Here is a 22106-nt window from a genome sequence, read left to right as displayed (position 1 = left end):
AGAAGTGATCTATGTTTCTATGATTCAGTTGATATTAATACTAGTCTTTGATACATTTTCATTGTTAAATGCAGCAATTATCTACAATTGATTATAGTTATTAAGTTTTTGTTGACCCAAGTGTTGGTTTTCTTCAAGTTTTGAAAGAGGCCGGCTTTGGCTAACAGTGCTGTAAACTGTCAAGTCAATTATTCGAAGTTTTAAGATTTCACTTTAACGAACTTTTTTTTAAAGAAATATTTTATGTATTTGAGAGAGAGCATGAGAGTGAACACACATGAGTAGGGAGGAAGGGCATAGGGAGAGGGAAAAGTAGGGGAGCCTGATGCAGGGCTGGATCCCAGGACCCTAAGAACATGACATGAGCCAAAGGCAGATGCTTAACTGACTGATCCACCCAGATGCCCAAGAGCTGCTCTTTTAATTTAGAGTCCATCTCCTTAGTGACCCATTTGTAGCAAGAGAGCTTTATGTTGACATCTGGGATCCTGATACCATTGATAGAAGAGAATCAAGCATGTTGGTATAACCTGGAGAAAAGCTTCACCTTTATTGGAAAGCTCTTTAAACTGTATCCCTGAAACTAATTTCTGAAATGTTAATGTTTGCCATGAAAGTATTGTCAAATGGGGATAAGCAAATTTAAACCGGTTTCTTTTGCACTAGAGATAATGTGCAGTTCTGTAATATTTCTCAAACATAAAGGATCATTGAATCTTTCTATTGAGGCACAATCCTCACCTTCCTGCAAAGTATATGTTCTTTGGAATATAATTTAAGAAACACTACTCCAGAGATAATCATTTAGGCTGTTAACTCAGTAAAAATACTTTAAGCTTTTACAGCTATGTTTTAGAGTTTGGAGATATAGAGATAAAAAATAGTCCCTTCCTTCAAGAAGCTCTTGGTTTCGATGGGTGCAATAAAATAAGTGATGTATACAGTGATAAATACTGTGATAGAAGCCTCGGCTCTTGGAACCGGTCAATGTTTGAAGTAAGATTTGGAGAATGACTACAGTTAATCTGTTGAAGAGGTAGAGGAGGGCTATTTAACTGAATTTATTTTATTTTTTTCAAAAATATTTATTTATTTGAGAGAGTGAGAGTGGGAGAGAGACGTGAGCAGAGGGGTGGGGCAGAGGGAGAAGGAGAAGCTGACTCCCCACTGAGCAGGGAGCCTGACGTGAGGCTGGATCCCAGAACCCTGAGCTCATGACCTGACCTGAAGGCAGACCCTCAGATTGAGCCACCCAGGTCCCCTGAGGAGGGCTATTGCCAAGAGAAGGAGCAGGTGGTGAAAGGGGGGGTTGAGGGGTGTGGGGGGGAGGGTAGGGGTGGTGGCAGGGGGTGGGGAAGATGGAGGGCTGGAGAAGGTGGGGGGTTGAGATTACTTACATATATGTTTAAGGTTAGAGGATCCTTTATAGGTTTTAAAATTCAGTATGGAAGTATGTAATTTTGTAAATTACAAATAGTTTTTTCACTTTTACAGGTCGAATTCACACCATTTTTACTTGCTGTAATTGAAAACAATCATGAAATGGTGGAATTGTTAATTAGAAAAAAAGCAGATGTACATGTGGTTGATAAGTTTAAAAGGTACAGTAGTTGTGTTTTTTTTAACCGTATATTGTCCTAGGCTGGTAATAATTAAGTCAGAAAGAGTAACTTAATAAGAAGAGGATTAATTTATAATTATATAGTGAAAAATGTCGACATGTCATCAGTTAGGCAGAAAGCAATTATTCTGATGGGGCAACATGAAGAACAGTATACGCAGAATTTATATTCCTTCCTATTATTGACTGATGTGATCTGTAGTCCTTTTTTTCCTGCCATATGATTTTATGTTACCTAAAAGGGTTTCATATTAGTTTTATTATAAAGTGTGCACTCCTTTTATTTTATGACACAATATTAAACTTCTTAACCCTTTTATAGTATTTTTTAGAAACTTCTACTTAATATACATTTTCCTTAAAAGATGCATATTAAACATAAATAGGAGTTGTTTTATCTTTTGGATGACTCCTTGCTTTAAATTTTTTTTTAAAGAATACTGATGTTAGATGATCCCTAAGTGATTATTAATTACTATTACCAGATAGGGTGGGCTTATCATCCTTTTTCATGTTATATATATATATATATAGTTTTCATTGGTAAGGGTAGAAGGATGAAAGATAACTTTAATCGAATATATTTTTCTTTTTGTGAGTACAAATCATAGGTTGATGATAAAGAGAAAAGAGATGGACTTTAGATAGACACAAGACTAGGTTTAATTCCTTTCCTACTTGCTGGATATGTGACTCTGATACGTTCTCTGATATGAAAAGAAGGATAATATATCCTTCAAGGGTTGTGTGTAAATAATATCTTATATATATAGTATTTAATTTAGTTCCTAACCAGGCTTATTTTAGTACCATTAACTGCAACTATGACTCTTTTATTACTGTTAGTATGAATGCTGTTATTTTAAGCCTGCAAGTAGCGTTTTTGTTTTTTTTTTTATTTTTAAAGATTTTATTTTTTTTTTTTGAGAGAGAGAGAGAATATGAGCAGGGGAAGGGGTTAGAGCAGGGAGCCAGACATGGGGCTCACTTCTAGGACCCCAAGTTCATGACTGAGCTGAAGGCAGATGTTTAAATGACTGAACCACCCAATCACCCCTGCAAATAACTTTTTTTTAAAAAGATTTTATTTATTTATTTGACAGGCAGGGATCATAGGTAGCCAGAGAGGCAGGCAGAGAGGGAGGGAAAGCAGACTCCACACTGAGCAGAGAGGCCAATGTGGGGCTCGATCCCAGGACCCTAAGATCATGACCTGAGCTGAAGGCAGAGGCTTAACCCACTGAGCCACCCAGGCACCCCTGCAAATAACTTTTTATACAGACCTGTCCTCTAGAAGACTTGGAAATACACTGAATCAGCTTAAGGAAAAAAAATGGGGAATTCTTTTTTAAAATCTTCACTCGTTCAGTTAAGTGACCTCAGCATAGTTTCTTGTTCATCAAATGACTTTAAACTAGCAACTTCTACCATCATACCCAGGTGGGACAAGAGGCTTCTTTTTTGCCTTTTCATTTTAGCCATGGAGGTAATTTACAAAGATAAACACTTGAAGTTGTTAATGGTCAATTCTGTACTGACAGGCAAGATATTAACCTGGTAAAGTATATGACATTTGCTGTTTAGATAACCCTAAGTTCCTAAGGGTGAAGTTATGTCTCTGTTATTTTAGAACAGCCCTCATGCTTGCTGCACCTTCGACATCTCCAGATGTAGTCAGGCTTCTTCTTCAGCAAGGTGTTAATACCTCTTCTCGAGATGAACGTGGATGGACGGCAGGAGACTATGCTCTTTTTAGTGGATTTGATGGGTAAGTGTTTACATTAAAATGTTAGTTATTACTAAAGTGAAGTTTAAAATAATTGAACTCTTAGTTCTTATGTAACAGATGAGCGTTCGTAGTTTGATTCCGGCAATTTTGGGGCTGCAGTGAGTTAGCCCATGTCACTTGCCAGAAACCAAGACAAAGGCTAGATTAGTCAGCATTAGAAATGAGTGCAGGATTTTTTTTTTTTTTTTAATCTCAGGACTATCGAGACCTTTATCTTTAGGGATCCTAACTGTATCTGTTTCATTCCAAGGATAACTGTATGCATGGGGTACAAAGAATGTTACATTTGTGTGTTTACTCCTTCCTGCCTCCCTCCCTTCCTCCCTCTCCTCCCTCCCTCTCCTCCTTTCCTTTCTTTGTAGATTTCAGTTATAATTATTTCAGAGAGGGGCAGAGTAGGGACAGAGGAAGAAGCAGATTCCCTGCTGAGCAGGGAGCCTGACGTGGGGCTCAATCCCAGGACCCCAAGACTGTGACCCGAGCTGAATGCAGATGCTTAACCAAGTGCCAAGTGAGCCACCTAGGTGCCCCAACATCACGCCCCCACCCCCAACTAGTTACTTGGGTCATGAGATGCTCAGTTTAGTAGAAAGTCCTATCCTTTCCCTTGAGGGTTATCTCCTATTCTTTCCCCTTTGAATTTTCCAAGAACCTAAAGAGTTCCCAAAGACCAAAGAGACCATCCTCTTTCTTCAAGTCATTTGGAGGGAAAAAAGGGCATTCTTATCATTGCCTTGTTTCCTTTGATTCTATTGCTGCAATATTGCTGTGTGGTGCCTTGGTGACTCAGTTGGTTAAGCGACTGTCTTTGGCTCAGGTCATGATCCTGAAGTCCCAGGATTGAGTCCCCCCAGGTGGGCTCCCTGCTCAGAGGGGAGTCTGCTTCTCCTCCTGACCCTCCCCCCTCTCATCTTCTCTCTCTCCCTCTCTCATTTTCTCTCTCAAATAAATAAATAAATAAATATCTTAAAAAAGGAAAGAAAGAAAAATAAGAATTAATTCTTTGAGAGAGAGAGAGCAAGAGCATGAACATGAGCAGGGGGAGGGGTTGAGTAGGAGTCCAGACGTGGGGCTCAATTCCAGGACCCCAAGATCATGATGGAGCTGAAGGCAGACACTTAAATGAATGAGCCACCCTGGCACCCCTGCAAATAATTTTGTATACAGACCTCTTCTCTAGAAGGCAATTTTTTCCCCCTGTAGTCTGGTTATGATTGACCTTTGCTCCCAGGAAGCCCTTGCTGATCCACATTCCCCAGTCTTCATGGTGACCCACAATGAGACTTCAAAGTTACAACATTTTTTAGTTTACGACATATGCTTATATGCTCAGCTGCTATTCCAAGGCACCAGCACCCTGTTCTGGCTGCCGGGCCCCCTGGCTTTAGCCACACACACCCTTCCCTTCACACTCAAAAGTCTTACGTGAAGCCCATATGTTCGTGCAGACCTTCATAATGAAGTACCACTTGAGGATTTTGCTTGTCTATCACGCTAGCAGATGATAGTTGGGACACTTCTAAGCTCTTAAAGAGGTTCAAATGATGCTACAGGAAGAGTCTGGGCTTTCCTTTCTCCTTTGTTACTAGGCCTGTATCTCAAGCCTGATTTAAATCCTGCAGAGCGCCTTTTCTTATGAGGTGATGAAAGGTCTCATACTGACCTTCTCGGAGTGGTGGGCATCACCTTTCCCAAGAGGCCATGTTTTGGGTAAAATATTTCATTAAATTCTCTTAACAACATTGTGAAATAAGGCAGTAAGATGCCTGTTTTATAGAGGAAGACTTGGAGATAGAGAGAAGTGGCTCCTCCAAGAGCAAATAGCTGTGGTTAGAGAGTTAGGACCACTGAGTTCAAGACACGTTCCATTATGGCAAGCTAACACTACTAATTGCTAAATTACTACTTCATGACTAGTTCACCTTACTTTGAATTATATGGGGTATTTTAAGTTTTGATATTAGCTCTGATATTATTTCAAATATACTTATGAATTTGATATATTTGGTAAATATTTTTCATATCAGTATTAAAATAGTAACATTGTTTATCACCCTTTTTATATGTAGCAATCACCAAACAATTGCCAAACATACAGAAGAAAGACTTAAAAATTTTTCGCAAAATAACAACCCAGGTAAGACTTTTCAGAGTGAAGTACTTTTGGTGGTCACATAGATGAAGTCAGAGTAAAAAAGTTTTGATAATGAAAGAACAGTGGGGGGGGGGGAACCCTAATGTGTAAATTGTATAAGTTCACTTTCTTGCTTTCTTTCTCTTTCTCTCCCTCACCTCTCGATTTTACTTATTTGACAGAGAGAGAGAAAAGTGAGAGAGCAAAGGCAGAGGGACAGGGAGAAGCAGGTTTCCCACTGAGCAGGGGGCCCAATGTGGGACTCAATCCCAGGGTCCAGGGATTTTGACCTGAGCTGAAGGAGGATGCTTACCCAACTGAGACACCCAGGAGCCCCTATTTTTTTTTTTTCTTTCTTAATATCTTTCTATTGTTTTTTAAATTTCTTTTCAGTATAACAGAATTCATTGTGTATGCACTCTACCCAGTGCTTCATGTAATACATGCCTTCCATAATACCCACCACCTGGATCCCCCAACCTCCTACTCCCCACCCCTTCAAAAGCCTCAGATTGTTTTTCAGAGTCCATAGTCTCTCATGGTTCATTTCCCCCTCCAATTTCCCTCAGCTCCCTTCTCCTCTCTGTATCCCCATATCTTCCATGTTATTTGTTATGCTCTAGAAATAAGTGAAACCATATGATAATTGACTCTCTCTGCTTGACTTATTTCACTTAGCATAATCACTTCTAGTCCTGTCCATGTTGCTACAAAAGTTGGGTATTCATCCTTTCTGATGGAGGCATAATACTCCATAGTGAATATGGACCGCTTCTTCTTTATCCATTCATCCATTGAAGGGCATCTTGGTTCTTTCCACAGTTTGGTGACTGTGGCCATTTCTGCTATGAACATTGGGGTATAGATGGCCCTTATTTTCACTACATCTATATCTTTGGGGTACATACCCAGGAGTGCAATTGCAGGGTCATGGGGAGGCTCTATTTTTAATTTCTTAAGTAAACTCCACACCATTTTCCAAAGTGGCTGCACCAACTTGCATTCCCACCAACAGTGTAAGAAGGTTCCCCTTCCTCCACATGCTCTCCAACACACGTTGTTTCTTGTCTTGCTAATTTTGGCCATTCTAACTGGTGTAAGGTGGTATCACAATGTGGTTTTAATTTGCATCTCCCTGATGGCTAGTGCTGGTGAATATTTTTTCATGTGTATGATAGCTATCTGTATGTCTTCATCGGAGAAGTGTCTGTTCATATCTTCTGCACATTTTTTGACATGGTTATCTGTTTTTTCTGTGCTGAGTTTGAGAAGTTCTTTATAGATCCTGGGTACTGTCATTTGCAAATATCTTCTCCCATTCCATGGGTTGCCTCTCTGTTTTGTTGACTCTTTTCTTTGCTGTGCAGAAGCTTTTGATCTTGATGAAGTCCCAAAATTTCATTTGCACTTTTAATTCCTTTGCCTTTGGAGACATCTTGAAAGAAGTTGCTGTGGCCAATGTCAAAGACGTTACTGCTTATGTTCTCCTCTAGGATTCTGATGGATTCCTGTCTCATGTTGAGGTCTTTTATACACTTTGAGTTTATCTTTGTGTACGATGTAAGAGAATGGTTGAGTTTCATTCTTCTACATATAGCTGTCCAATTTTCCCAGCACCATTTATTGAAGAGACTGTCTCTAAGCCAGCATTAACCAGATCCCCAAAGCCAGCAAAGACCCCACCAAAGAGGAGAATTTCAGACCGATATCACTGATGATTATGGGTGCTAAGATTCTCAACAAGATCCTAGCAAATAGGATCCAACAGCACATTAAAAAGATTATCCACCATGACCAGGTGGGATTCATCCCTGGGTTGCAAGGATGATTCAACATTTGCAAATCAATCAATGTGATAGAGCAAATCAATAATAGAAGAGGTCCTCGCAGTTGATGCAGGAAAAAGCATTTGAAAAAACTCAGCATCCATTCCTGATTAAGACACTTCAAAGTATAGGGAGAGAGGGAACATTCCTCAACTTCATAAAATCTGTCTATGGAAAACCCACAGGAGATATCATCCTCAATGGGAAAAAGCTTGCAGCTTTCCCGTTGAGATCAGGAACATGAAAAGGAGGCCCACTCTCCCCACTCATGTACAACATAGTATTAGAAGTCCTAGCAACAGCAATCAGACAACAAAGAGAAATAAAAGGTATCCAAATTGGCAGTGAGGAAGTCAAACTCTCTCTCTTCGCAGATGACATAATACTTTATATGGAAAACCCAAAAGACTCCATCCCCAAACTACTAGAACTCATATGGCAATTCTGTAACGTGGCAGGATACAAAGTTAATGTACAGAAATCAGGGGCTTTCTTATACACTAACAATGAAAACACAGAAAGGGAAATTAGAGAATCAAATGCATTTACTATAGCACCAAGAACCATAAGATACCTGGGAATAAACCTAACCAAAAAGGCAAAGGATCTGTACTCAAGGAACTGCAGAACACTCATGAAAGAACTCGAAGACACAGAAAGATGGAAGACCATTCCATGCTCTTGGATCAGAAGAATAAACATTGTTAAAATGTGTATACTGTCTAGAGCAATCAGAGGGCCATTCTGATCAAAATTCCATCAGTATTTTTCAAAGAGCTGAAGCAAATAATCCTAAAATTTATATGGAATCAGAAGAGACCCCAAATTGCTAAGGAAATGTTGAAAAAGAAAAACAAAACTGGCTGCATCACATTACTTGATTTCAAGCTTTACTACAAAGCTGTGATCACCAAGGCAGCATGGTACTGGCATAAAAACAGACACATAGACCAGTAGAACAGAGTAGAGAGCCCAGATATGGACCCTCAACTCTATGGTCAATTAATCTCTGACAAAGCAGGAAAAAATACACAGTGGAAAAAAGACACTCTTTTTTTTTTAATTTTTTCAATTTATTTTCAGAAAAACAGTATTCATTATTTTTTCACCACATCCAGTGCTCCATGCAATCCGTGCCCTCTATAATACCCACCACCTGGTACCCCAACCTCCCACCTCCTTAATATCTTTCTTTTTTTTTTTTTTTTTTTTTTAAATTTTTTATTTTTTATAAACCTGGGGATAAAAATATATGTTTATAAAAAATATATGTTCCTTAATATCTTTCTTAATAATCCAGTATTCAGAATTATTTAAGAATTTAAATACTGTCATGAACAATAAGAACAAATCCATGAGAGAGACTGGACTCCAGGAAATAAACTGAGGGTTACGGAAGGGAGGGGGTTGGGGTATGCGGGTACTGGGTGATGAGTATTAAGGAGGGCACGTATGGTGATGAGCACTGGGTGTTATACGCAGCTAATTAATCATTGAACACTATATCCGAAACTTACGATGTAGTATATGCTGGCTACTGAACATAATTTTTTAAAAAAGTACCTCAGTGTGGACAACAACAAAAAAGGAAGTTAATTTTAGGCAATTTAAAATACAAGATATTATTGTTTGAAAAGAAATTCATTATTATAGTCATGACCCCTAAAATCCCTTATATCTTTGTGTAAATAAGAGAAAGATATTTAAGTTAGTATGTTTTATACTTCCTCTTTAAGCATATTAAAACAAATTGAACTTGTTATGAAAATGGATCTTTTAATTTTTACAAGTGGATTACATTTAGTAAATATTATTACATACTGATTTGTCTCATTAAAAAAGGAGCTATCCTTAAAAACTGGGAACTCTACAATACATTCCTGGTACCATAAACAAATGGCAAAAAATACAAACTGGAAAACTTAGCTAGTATGCAGCAATACTAGTGAGACTGTTTTTTTTTTTTTTTCTTTAAAGGTGCCCGTCTATGGTACGGAAATCAGAAAAGAAATGCCTTGAGAAGCATAGGTTTTTTTACATATTGTTGTATCAACAAGATCTCACCATTATCAACTATTTACTCATTTCTCACTACTGAAAGAAAATGAGATCTGTTGACCTTATTAGAACAATATTTTCTTCTTTTTGTTGCATAATTGTCATGATAGTGTAATTTTTTTAAAAAAGATTTTATTTATTTGACAGAAATCACAGGTAGGCAGAGAGGCAGGCAGAGAGAAGAAGGGAAACAGGCTCCCTGCTGAGCAGAGAGTCCAATGCAGGACTTGATCCCAGGACCCTGGGATCATGACCCGAGCCGAAGGCAGAGGCTTTAACCCACTGAGCCACCCAGGCACCCCGGGATAGTGTAATTTTGTTAGAACACGATACTCTGTTGCCATTAGTAAAGAGATTATCATAGTAAAAATTCAAATGGGGCAGCTGAGGCTCAACAGATTATAATAAAAGCAGAAAAATGGTTCACAATAACAAAAATGCTACCATTGCTCCCTACATGTGGCACCTAGTGTTGTACAATCTGAAATGCATGAAGAAACATTTAATTTAGTAGACTTTTATCAAAGAAAATCTGTAGGTTGGTTCGGTTTTGCAATTTACACATTTTCATTTGTTCACTTAGCAAATAACTATCAAGTGTCTTTTAGCTACTGTCACTCTGATGTAGAATACAGACATTCAAAAAACACAATCCTTGCCCTCCAGGAGTTTGTTATTATCATTGTCATTTTTATTATCTACTCTATTTTTACTACTTTATTTTAATTATTTAGTTTATTCCATGCTTACTATGTGCCAGAGCCCCTAGTGTTTATAATTCTCATTGTTACGTTTTTATTGTATTTAATATGTAAGTCGATAGTATGCAGACTGAGTAGTAAGTTTGCCAGGTAAATAAGCAGAAGAACCATGTTTAACAGGAGGAACGTCCATCAAGATTACATGTTTTGCAGAGGGAACAGCAGTGCAGACGCTCAGATGTATGAGTGAACTTTGGAGCACTTATGAGCAGTTCAGTTTTGCTGGTGCAAAAAGTGTGCTATGGGAATGGTTGGAATGAGTGAATACTTAGCTAAGGCAAGCTAATGAAAGTTTTTCGGTACCATGGAAAGGTGTAGATCTTACCCTGTAGACCTTGGGAAATGTATCAGGTCGAATGCTTTTAGCTGCAAATAACAGGTGACTTATAATAGTGACTAAAACAGGGCCGCCTGGGTGGCTTAGTCAGTTACACGTTGACTCTTACTTTTAGCTCAGGTCACAGTCTCATGGGTCATGAGATCAAGCCCCACATCCCACAGGGCTCCATGCTCAGCATGGAGTCTGCTTGATGATTCTCTTCCTCTGCCATTCCTCCCATTTGTGCACTCTCTCTTGCACGCGTTCACTCTCTGTCAAATAAATAAATCTAAAAAAAGCAAACCAAACCAAACAGTGACTAAAACGGTAGGAACCAGTATTGTTTTGATGGTTCAGTGATGTCTCCAGGATCCCAGTTGTCTCTTTTTAGCTTTGAGGTTGGCATTATTTTATATGTCCTTTCCTGATTGGCTAATTAGCAACAATATCCAGTGACTGGAAGGACTGTTTTTCTTTATATGTTTCTTTTTTTTTTTTTTAAGATTTTTTTTATTTATTTGACAGAAAGAGACAGACAGAGAGGGAATACAAGCAGGGGGAAGTGGCAGAGGGAGAAGCAGGCCTCTTGCTGAGCAGGGAGCCTGATGTGGGGCTGTTACCCAGGACCCTGAAATCATGACCCGAGCTGAAGGCTGACGCTTAACAACTAAATCACCCAGGCTCCCCTATATGTTTCTTTTAAATAGGAAGAAAACTCAGAGGCTTGCAGCAACTTTCCTCTAACATCTTATAAGCTAGGTTATATCACATGCTTGTTCCTAAACCAGCCACTGGTAAACCAGGTACTGTGATTAGCTTAGAATAATTTTTTTTTCTTTTGAAGCTGCGGTAAGGCGGCTTCGTGTTTGGGACAATAAATATCCAAATAAAGTTGTGGTTTTCCAGCAAGAATGAAGACTATGGCATGGTTATTGGGGAGGGAGCCAGCAATACTTGATGGAGCAGTACTTCACTGGAGAATGTGAAGCAGAAGGGTAACAAGATTAGATTTGAATTAGGGTCTTCTGGTTGTGGCACAAAATAGTGATCACCAAGATTTTTCTCTAAAGGGCCAGATAGTGAATATTTTAGGCCCTGTGGTTTTTCAACTACAACTACCACTATAGTGTGAAAGCAGCTGTAGCAATACATAGGTGTATAGCATGAGCCAACCATCTGGTTCTGTAAATAAAGTTTTATGGGGGCACAGGCACGTGACTGGTCTGACTTGGCCTGTGGCCATAGTTTGGTCACCCCTCATGTGGAGGATAGATTGGAAAAAAAGCCATGTAAAGAGACTGGAAGATAAAGGACGCTTATATTTCCTTAGTCTAGTATCAGTCCATTATGAAATGTTCACTCCTCTATACTCAAAAAGTCAGGAGGCTCAATTTATTCAATTTACAATGTTGTTCTTTTTCTAGGCCTTATGTCTTTCTCATTTTTTAAAAATTTCAAACTTTTCAAAAGATTTTATTTATTTGAGAGAGAGCACAAGTGGGGCAGAGGGGCAGAGGGAGAGGGAGAAGCAGACTCCCCATTGAGCAGGGAGCCTGGTATGGGGCTTGATCCCAGGTCCCTGAGACTATGACTTGAGATGAAGGCAGAAGCTTAACTGAGTCACCCAGGTGCCACCTTTCCCATTTGTTTTGCTTAAAAACTTTTTATTCATTTAATAAATAGCAATACTAGTTGGTGGGTTTTTTTTCCCCTTCTGGAAGTCATCAATTAAGAGCTCATGTTTGTGTAGGGCAGTGGCAGGGGAAATATAAAGCAATGATAGAAAAGAAGTATAGTTAATACAGTTTCATGATTATTGAATGTAGAAAGAGGAGAGAGGGGGATGCCTGGGTGGCTCAGTCATTAAGTAGCTGCCTTCAGCTCAGGTCATGATCCCAAGGTCCTGGGATAAAGGCCCACATTGGGGTCCCTGCTCCATGGGAAGCCTGCTTCTCCCTCTCCCACTCCCCCTGCTTGTGTTCCCCCTCTCGCTGTCTCTCTGTCAAATAAATAAATAAAATCTTAAAAAAGGGGAGGGGGAAGAAGAAATCGTAGAAGAGTCATATATTTCCAGGTTGTGCACTAACATTTAAACTTGCCATGAAGAATGAGTAGGACTTTATTGGAGTGCAGTGGGAATAGGGAAGACCAGGGATTTTCTGTATATGTTGAATTTGATGGAATATCCATGTAGAATATTTTTAGTAACTGGATAATTGAATACTAGGAGTTTCTAGCTGGAGACAGAGCCTCAAGTTTGTAGGTGCTGATTTGAAATAAACTGATTAGAATTATTAGGCAAAGTCATAGCTTGGACAAAGATTGAGCTTGTCCATGATCGAAAACATATAGAAATAGATGAAGGCCAGTGAACAAAGCCTGGGAATACCAGTATATAAAGTGTGGATGGAGGTGTAAGACTTGGTAGAGAAGACTGAGAAGTGGCTGGGGAAATTTAGGAGAGGAATTAGAGGAAATGTTGTTGAAAAATTTGAAAAAAAATATTTCATGGAGTATTAATTGTATCAAAATCACTAAAAAAAGTTGGATTTAACTTTTAAAAGTTCTTTGGTGGTAACCTTTTCAAAAGAACCATTTTTGAGTTGTAAGGTCTGTTATTTATGTGACTGGTCTATTCTGTGTTCAAATATGGAAAAATAACACAACAAGTGTTATTTTTTCTAACTGCCGTATCTACCTGGACAGGGTCAAGGGGAAATGGTCTGGCCTGGTGAGTAGACTGGCCAACATTTTTCCATAATTGTCAAAACCTAGGGGTCAAGTGTGAGGAAAAGTGTTGTCTTTCTTACCTGTTTTGTGTAGAGATACTTGAGCTTTTCTTCAAGTCCCTGGTACACTCTCGTGGATGAATACTAGGACAAAAATCTGGAAGCAATAGGCAGGAAGCCGCTGTCAGGCCCTATCTCTGAAATGGAATCACGATGCAGCTGTATTTTGACAGTTTCAAATTTGATCAGAAATACTTTATACAGACCCGCAGTTTGGGAGAAACTGACCTCTGTTAAGTATTTTATTGCAGAAAACTAGTATAATATCAAGGAGGAAATATAAGGTGATATGCTGAATATACCAGTTCTCACTTGCTAGGGATTCTGTGTCAGTAAAAAACGTCAGTACTGGACTATTTTTGTTAGTGCTGTCTCTCTCCATCCTCTTTTTTTTTTTTTTTTATAAACATATATTTTTATCCCCAGGGGTACAGGTCTGTGAATCACCAGGTTTACACACTTCACAGCACTCACCAAATCACATACCCTCCCCAATGTCCATAATCCCACCCCTTTCTCCCAAACCCCCTCCCCCCGGCAACCCTCAGTTTGTTTTGTGAGATTAAGAGTCACTTATGGTTTGTCTCCCTCCCAATCCCATCTTGTTTCATTTATTCTTCTTCTACCCACTTAAGCCTCCATGTTGTATCACCACTTCCTCATATCAGGGAGATCATATGATAGTTGTCTTTCTCTGCTTGACTTATTTCGCTAAGCATGATACGCTCTAGTTCCATCCATGTTGTTGCAAATGGCAAGATTTCATTTCTTTTGATGGCTGCATAGTATTCCATTGTGTATATATACCACATCTTCTTGATCCATTCATCTGTTGATGGACATCTAGGTTCTTTCCATAGTTTGGCTATTGTGGACATTGCTGCTATAAACATTCGGGTGCATGTGCCCCTTTGGATCACTACATTTGTATCTTTAGGGTAAATACCCAATAGTGCAATTGCTGGGTCATAGGGCAGTTCTATTTTCAACATTTTGAGGAACCTCCATGCTGTCTCTCCATCCTCTTTAATTTGCCTTCTTCTTATATCTTTACTTTTACTGCTTCTTTCTGAATTTCATCTGTAAAGAAAGCACTAAGGAAAACTGTCTTGGAATCTATCACTATTGGAACACATTTCTACTATATGTATATTTCCTCCTAAGGTAACAGGCTACCCCATCTAAAATGTATTTAATATTTTGTTGTTTCTTGTGCTTAACTTCTTTGTACCTGTACCACAGAGACAGAGTTAGTGATGATGTTTAGCCAAGATTGAAAGCATTTTCTGGATTATCGGAAATTTTTACCTGATAACAGTTTTAATGTGACATGCTTTTGTATTTTTTCAGAAATTGGTAAACTATGGCTTAACAAGAATATGTGGCCAAATAGATTGACAAGTTTTTAACCATCTATGTATATAAGATAACTCACTTTGTTTTCCCCCAAATGAATTCGGTTGATCTCTAACGATCAAATCCACTATTTTCAGGCTGGAGTGGATAACTCATCCTACATTTTGAATGTAGTATTTCTGAGTTTTTGAGCAGATTGTCAACAACTGCCTTTAATAGGTGAACTGTTTCTAATTCTATAAGAAATTAAGAAAATGAGTGGAAACCAAAAACCTCTAGAACCAATAGTGTGTTATTATACTGTGTATGATATATTTTTCTATATATTTTTATATATTTTATATGTATATAAAATATATATATATATTTTTTTCTATAATTATCCCTTACCTTATCGATTCATAACTACAATAGAAGTGAATTAAGCCCTATTTAGTTGCAGAAAATTTATGTGACCTTTTAGTTTTTTTATAGGAACTTTTATACTGTAGGACATATTGGCAATCATCAGAATTCTCTTTTTTTCCCCAATTAAAATACGATTGTTGCTTGTTTCACATTATTTTCTGACATTATTTCATCTATTCCTTTTATGCCTTTATTCAAATGGATAGAGAAATACAGCAGTCCCCCAGGCAAATTCTAAGAAAAACAGATTCAAGGAAAGGTATTCTGTGAAATAACCTTCTAACTGTAATCGTGTCTTAAAACATCAACCTTAATCATAAAAATTGCATATGATGCATTGGTATTAGAGGCTCCCAAAATGACACCCAGGTTTGGTTATTCACTGGAGGAACTCGTACGTCTCAGCATATTTGTACGCATGCCTGCGGTTTATTACGGTGAAATGATACAAAGCAAAATCAGCAGAGAAAAGGTGCATGGAGTGAAGTCTAGAGAAAGCCAAGTGCAGACTTCTAAGAATCCTCGGCCTATGGGTGTGCTTAATTCCTCCAGCATTAAATCACGACAACTCGTGTGAGATGTCGTCTACCAATACAAGAATCTTATAGATACTCAGTGCCTGAAGTTTTCTTTAAGTGATAATCATGTAGGCATCTTCTCCCTAGCATATATCAAAATTATGGTTCCTGGAAGGAAATCAAATAGTAAATGCTTGATAAATCACCTGGTTTGTACCAACACTTAACAGTCTCAATGGATACCTTTTGTTTTTTTCCTTCACAGTAAATAGACCTTATTTTTTACAGCATTTTCAAGTCCATTGCAAAATATCGCAGAAAGTACAGAGAGTTTCCATTTACCGCATGTTCCTCTACACACGTAGCCATCTTGTTGTCAACATCCTGAACCACAGTGGTACATTGTTATATTTATATTAGCTCATCTTTATCATCCACAGTCCGTAATTTACATCAGGGTTCATTCTTGGTGTTGTACATTTTATGGGTTTTAACAAATGTGTGATGACATGTATCTACCATGTGGTATCACATAGAATAGTTTCACTGCCTTAAAAGTTCTCTGTGCTGTGCCTGTTCCCCTTGTCACAACCCTTGTCTCCTAACTTAAAAAGTTTTACTTTTACCAGAATGTCATATAGTTGCAATCATACAGTGGATATCTTCTCGAATGTTTAAAAAATTAAAATTCCGAGGTAATTGAATATAGTGATTCAAGATAATCTTTGTCCTTTGTTATGTTCATCAGTGTAGGATCTGATGACATATGCCTTACAGACTGAAAAAGTGTGATTTCTACAGATGTTTGTCACATAGTGGGGAAGGTTGAGAACAATGACGTCATATCCTGCTACCTAGCACTAATCTTTGGTACCATTCTGGTCTAAGAGGTGGATCCAGATAGACTCTCCAGCAATGAAAGTAGGTCGACTCAAGAGGTTATACTTTATAGAACCAGAATCACTAAAATCACTAAAAGCTTTCATACTTACCTTGCAATTGGAAATAAGGCCAGAGAGAGTCTGTTTGCTATGTTTTGCCATGCTGCAAAGTAGAGTGGCTGTAGACCAAACTTTGTGATGAGGTGTTTCACCCTAAACTTAACAGCCCCTGCTGGAGATCTGGAGAAGTTCTGTTGTGTTACAGCAAAATAATTATAGTCTCTTTTAACTGTACCTCATAGTGAAAGTCCTGAAGAATCCAGAAGAATCCTGACTTTGTCAGTCTATGAAGATGATTCTGCTAATGACACCATTTTCTGTTAGTCTCAAGGGTTTGGTTAAAATTGTGGTCATTATAAACATCCACTTGTAGGTATCAAATTCCAATAAATACCATTCTTTTCTTCCATTTGGTAAATGTAGAGGAGAAAGTAACATTTCTTAGTGAGTTTCCTGCCTGCCAATAGTATAATTAATATTCACTCCAGTGTGGTTGCCAGGTTTGGTCCCGAAGAATACTTTTTAATACAACATCAGTCTTACAATTTGAATATTCTGTATTTTTCTGTTGTTGATTTAAAATGTACTTTGCTTTTTTCTTTAGTGGCAAATAAGACTTCTGAAGAAGACTCTTTAAGCAGGTAGGATTTTTGTGGATTTTTTTTTTTTAACAAATTCTGTGTTAACAAGGGAATGCAGAGAAAAAGCATTTGTTGAGAGTTCTACTGTGTGTTAGGCACTATATTATGTGCTTGACATTTATTATTATATAGTCATTACAATAGCATCACAAAGTAGATGTGCTGTTACAGCCTATTTTTTTATTATTTAGTCAGCTGTGGTTCAGGAACATTGATTAATTGACCTATGATTCTATAGTTAAAGAGTAGCAGACCCAGAAACCGCCACTGCTGCTAACAAGAGCTTGAACGCTGTAAATTTTTGGTCTTGGAGGGGGCCATGGTGCCCTCCCATGAGACCTAAGAAACTAGTCAGTTACTCAGTTTGAAAATTCTTCAAATTTTCAAATGTGATGATGACTTTGTTTCTGCAACCACACCTTTGAATAAGAAGCCCAGAACAATACCAAAGGAGTTAATACTAGAAACAAGGAAACCTAAACTGAAGAATGTCCAGAAAGAAGATATCCCACTACAAGAGAAAACACCTAAAAAGGGATGGCTTTAGGTGATGAACTTTACCAGCGAGACTGAGAAGTGGCGCTAGCTTTATCAGTGAAGGAACTTCCAGCGGTCACCATTGATGTGGGAGAGGCTTGAGATACAAGCACCAAAAAAATGTGGCAGCAGTGAAATTGGGATAATGACTAAGGCTCCCCATCTCTCCGATTGCAGTGTAGCCAGTGATGATTTAGATTGAGATAAGCTTACCGAGGGAGATGATGTGTGCGGTGCTCAAGGGAAAAGAAAAGCAGCATCAAAAGCTGTGGTACAGCAGAGGAAGAGTCTTTAGGAAGGCAGTCATGGCAGTAGTGCTGACGACTCTGAACCAACCCACTGGTGGAGAGTCTGAGGATGAGTCTGATTTTAGGGAGAGTGAAGATGATGATGCAAACTTCACTGTGGGAGAAAATAAAGTGGAAGAAATTAAAAAGAAAGAAGTGAAAGTAAAATCCCCACTTGAAAAAAAGGAGAAGAAACCTCAATCCAAACGTGATCCAAAGTCACTTTCGAAGTGACTTCAAGAGACTGTGCTCCAGCTGCCCTGAAATCAGAATCTCCGCCTTCACCAAAAAAGGCTTTATCAGTGAAGAGGCCATTCGGAAACCATTACAAATATGCAAATCTTCAGCTGGAAGCAGAAAACCTATGTAGATGCCACCAGCGCTGTCTGGAAGTAGCAACAGCAGCAGCAACAGCAGCAGGAGCCCACTGGCAGGGGTGTCTGTTAAGTCTCCAAATCAGAGTCTCTACTTTGGCTTGTCTAGATTAGCACAAGTGAAACCTTTGCATCCAAATGCTGCTAGTAGCTAAGTGTGGTAGTCAACAAAGGTTTGATTAAAAGAATAAGAGTTTTACAAGTGTGTTTATATTTTAATTGTGTTTCTGTTTAAGAGGTATCATAATATTAACGAATCCTTTAATGTAAAAAAAAAAAAGAGTAGTAGACCCACGATTTGACTGTCAGCCTGCATGAGTCCCACATCAATTCTTTTGTCCTTCAGCAGCACTGAGGTTAAGGTACAGATCCTAGTCAGATCAGCTCAGAAAGTCAGATTTAGTTATGTGTTTGCTGATTTAGAGTTTTCCTAAGAAATCAGGTTAGTCCAAGCATTTGTTCTAATATATTTGACAACTTGTGATAACTAGGGGTAATTAGTGCAGTGGCAACTAGTCTCTTGTTTTTACTGTCAAAGATTTTAGGATGGCTCTCATTACCTATGGCCATAGTACCTAGCTTTTACATAAGCATGACCTAATCAGGCAAGTTCTTAGATATAGAGATGTCTGCTCTCCTTGAGATGAATGCTTTTTCCAGAAGTGATGGATATGTAATCTAGGTGTAGGCCATGATACGTTAATTAATTTTATCATTTATTTAGAGGATATTTCTAAATGATTCCTGTTTACTGACTTCCCTGTCTAGTTTTCCCTTTAGACTAGTCCCTTGACCAGTTCCTTGAAGCCTTTTCTTTTTTTGTAGATTTTTTTCCTTTTCTCTCTTGACTTTTCTATAATCTTTTCTTGTTTTTTTTTTCTTTCTTCTCTGCTTTTCTTGGTGTTCTTTTATTCCATAAACTTTTTCCCTTTCTGCAGCTAAGTATTTTCTGTTTTTCTATAGACAAAATCAAAAGCACATAGAATTTCATGATTTTAGGGCATCTTAGAGATGAATTAATCAAAATACCCTCTGGTACTACAACCTGTGTTTAACATCCTCACCAAGTGATTATTTAAATGGAGAATTTGAAACGCAAAAGAGATTAAAGTGACTTACTTGGATATGATAAGTGACAGAAATGAGATTTACATTCATGTTTTTTCCTTTTTTCCTCATCTTAATAGGTGACTGTTTTAATAATAGAAAGATGGGGAGTGGGTCTAGTGAACACAGTGAAGGTGCGTAAGGAAGGAATTGGCAGGAGAGGTCGAGTTTCAAGAATAACGAGACTGGGTTGGATGGGAATAAGAGTTTTAGAAAAGATGTCAGAATATTTGGGCTTATAAGTTAGATCAAGATGGCTTACAGAAATGAGGGACACACACACACAGAAAGGAATGAAGGATACGGGATATTGGGAGTTTAGAAAAGCACATTAAAATAGAGGGTTCAAGAGAATCATGAGCAGTTTTTTTGTTGGTTGGTTGAATTGAATGAACTAGCATACTTCGGGTTTTCTGTTGAGAGGTATTAAAATCATTTGAGCCACAGGGAAGGCTTTTTACAGCATATAAGAATGCTGTACTACTACTACTTCCAGCCCAATCTTGGATTAGATCCTCTCGAGTAATGGGGGAATGGAGATTCTGAACCACACAGATATATGGCCCAAGGTAGGGGTCTCCTCACTCCACCTCTATTTCTAATACTCTGATGTCCTTCCCATGTACTTGTAGGGTTTGGTGGGCTAGGACTGGCTGTCAAATCAGTAACAGAGCTTCATTTGGGTAGTTGGTAACATGTCTACATTGAGATGATTACATGGATGACTTTCAGTTTAGCTTGTCCTCCAGGAGCAGGAAATGGCTTCTACTCTTGATCATTTGATGCTGTGCTTGTTTTGGGAATCTGCTTTCATAGGCTAAAGATTTAAAAGTTTGGAGGGTACCACTTAGCCCTGCACTTGTTGTAGGGCTATGCTGTACTTGTATCCCTGTGACTTACTGTAACTGGAATCCTGAACCTCCCATTGCCCTTTACCCATTTTGTCCATCTTCCCACCCCATTCTCTTCTGGTGATACAGAATTCTCTGTATTTCTGGGTCTGTTTCTGTTTATTTTTGCTTTTACTGCTCTTGCCTCAGGAGCAGTAAAAGCAAAGCAAACTGTTGGGACTACATCAAAATCAAAAGCTTTTACACAGTGAAGGGATCAGTCCACACAATGAAAAGGCAACCTATGGAATAGGAGCAGATATTTGCAAATGACATAGCCAATAAAGGGTTAGTATACAAATAAAAAGAACTGATAGAACTCAGCACCAAAACACAACCCAATTTAAAAATTATCAGAAGACATTTATGAACAGACATTTTTCCAAAGAAAACACACAATGACCAACAGACACCTAAGAAGATACTCAGCATCACTCAGCATCAGGGAAATGGAAATCAAAACTACAATGAGATACCACTGCCTACCTGTCAGAATGGCTAAAATATAAAACATAAATAACAATGTTGGCATGTGTGTGGAGAAAAAGGAATCGTCTTGGATTATCGGTGCAAATGCAAACTAATGCAGCCACTGTGGAAACAGTATGGCGTTTCCTCCAAAAGGTAAAAACAGAACTACCCTACAATCCAGTAATCACACTATTGGGTATTTATGCCCCAAAATAGGAAAATACCAATTTGAATGGATACATGTACCCCTATGGTTACTACAGCATTAGTTACAATAGTCAGCCCGAGTGTCCATTGAGAGATGAATGGATAAAGAAGTGGCACATATATATACAATGGAATATTCAGCCATAGAAAAAATGAAATTTTGCCATTTCAGTGAAATAGAGGGAACTAGAGAGTATTGTGCTAAGTGGAGTTAAGTCAGAGAAAGACAAATACCATATGATTTTACTCATATGTAGAATTTAAGAAACAATAGAAATGAGCAAAGAAAAAACAATAACAAAAAGCGAGAGACAGACAACCAAGAAACTGACTCTTAAGCATAGCAAACAAGTTGATGGTTACCAGAGGGGAGATGGGTAGGGAAACAGGTGAAATAGGAGCTAAGGGTTAAGGAATGCACTTGTCGTGCTGAGCGCTGGGTGATGGAATTACCAAATCATTATATTGTATACATGAAACTAATACAGCACTGTGTGATACTGGAATTAAAATAAAAACTTAATAACAAAAACAGAGGCTAAAGTTCAATTACATCAAGAAACTTCATTCAATAAATAAATAGATGACCTTTCACTTGATTTTTCTTTTTCATTAACTTGTTTTTGTTGTATATTTTTGCTCTAAAGTATTTCTGTTAAACCTGGTGATGATAATGCTTCATGGCCTACATCAGATGATGAAGACTTAAGTTTCAATATGAAGGTAATATACTCTCTTGTGAAATTAATTTTTCTGCTCTGAATTTAGTTTTGTGTATTATTTTCTCTTAAAACTTAGCAGTGGCCTGCCTATCATCATTTTATGTTTGAAGTGGAAAGTTGGTCAGAACAAACCACTTTATAGAAATATGACAAGTTGAATTTTTTTAACTCTGTTAAATATCAAAGTTAGAAAAAATGGGCTGGAAATATATAATGACAGGAAAATGATATTGGGAAAAGCTTTCCCATGATGGAGGAAATACGACATTTGGTCAAGGATAAGGATTCTTACTGTGAGTTTTAAATTATCTTATCATGACTTTTCTTTCTTTTCCTTTCTCTTTTTATCT

At 38.1% G+C, this 22106-nt stretch overlaps 1 protein-coding gene and 1 pseudogene across 7 annotated transcripts in view; both read left to right on the top strand.

Annotated features, from left to right (window-relative positions):
* Nucleotides 1-22106, top strand: part of LOC131838128 (ankyrin repeat domain-containing protein 7-like) — a 66577-nt gene that overhangs the window by 3116 nt on the left and 41355 nt on the right. For 6 of the 7 annotated variants that reach the window (XR_009356489.1, XR_009356490.1, XR_009356488.1 and 3 more), the window contains exons 4-8: nt 1495-1601; nt 3252-3389; nt 5480-5547; nt 17125-17161; nt 21682-21757. Coding sequence is in view for 2 of the 7 variants with exons in the window: in XM_059183849.1 (XP_059039832.1) it covers nt 1495-1601; nt 3252-3389; nt 5480-5547; nt 17125-17161; nt 21682-21757 (426 nt within the window). In the remaining 5 variants the exon portion in view is untranslated. Of the gene's footprint in view, nt 1-1494; nt 1602-3251; nt 3390-5479; nt 5548-11033; nt 11961-17124; nt 17162-21681; nt 21758-22106 lie in introns of those variants that run through there. The other variant, XM_059183850.1, reaches the window with a different exon arrangement.
* Nucleotides 17168-19263, top strand: LOC131838126 (RAD51-associated protein 1-like; annotated as a pseudogene).

The sequence above is a fragment of the Mustela lutreola genome, chromosome 8, assembly GCF_030435805.1.
Source record: "Mustela lutreola isolate mMusLut2 chromosome 8, mMusLut2.pri, whole genome shotgun sequence".
Classification (NCBI taxonomy): domain Eukaryota; kingdom Metazoa; phylum Chordata; class Mammalia; order Carnivora; family Mustelidae; genus Mustela; species Mustela lutreola.
Note: the sequence above shows the minus strand (reverse complement) of the source record. Positions and strands in the feature narration are given on the sequence as shown.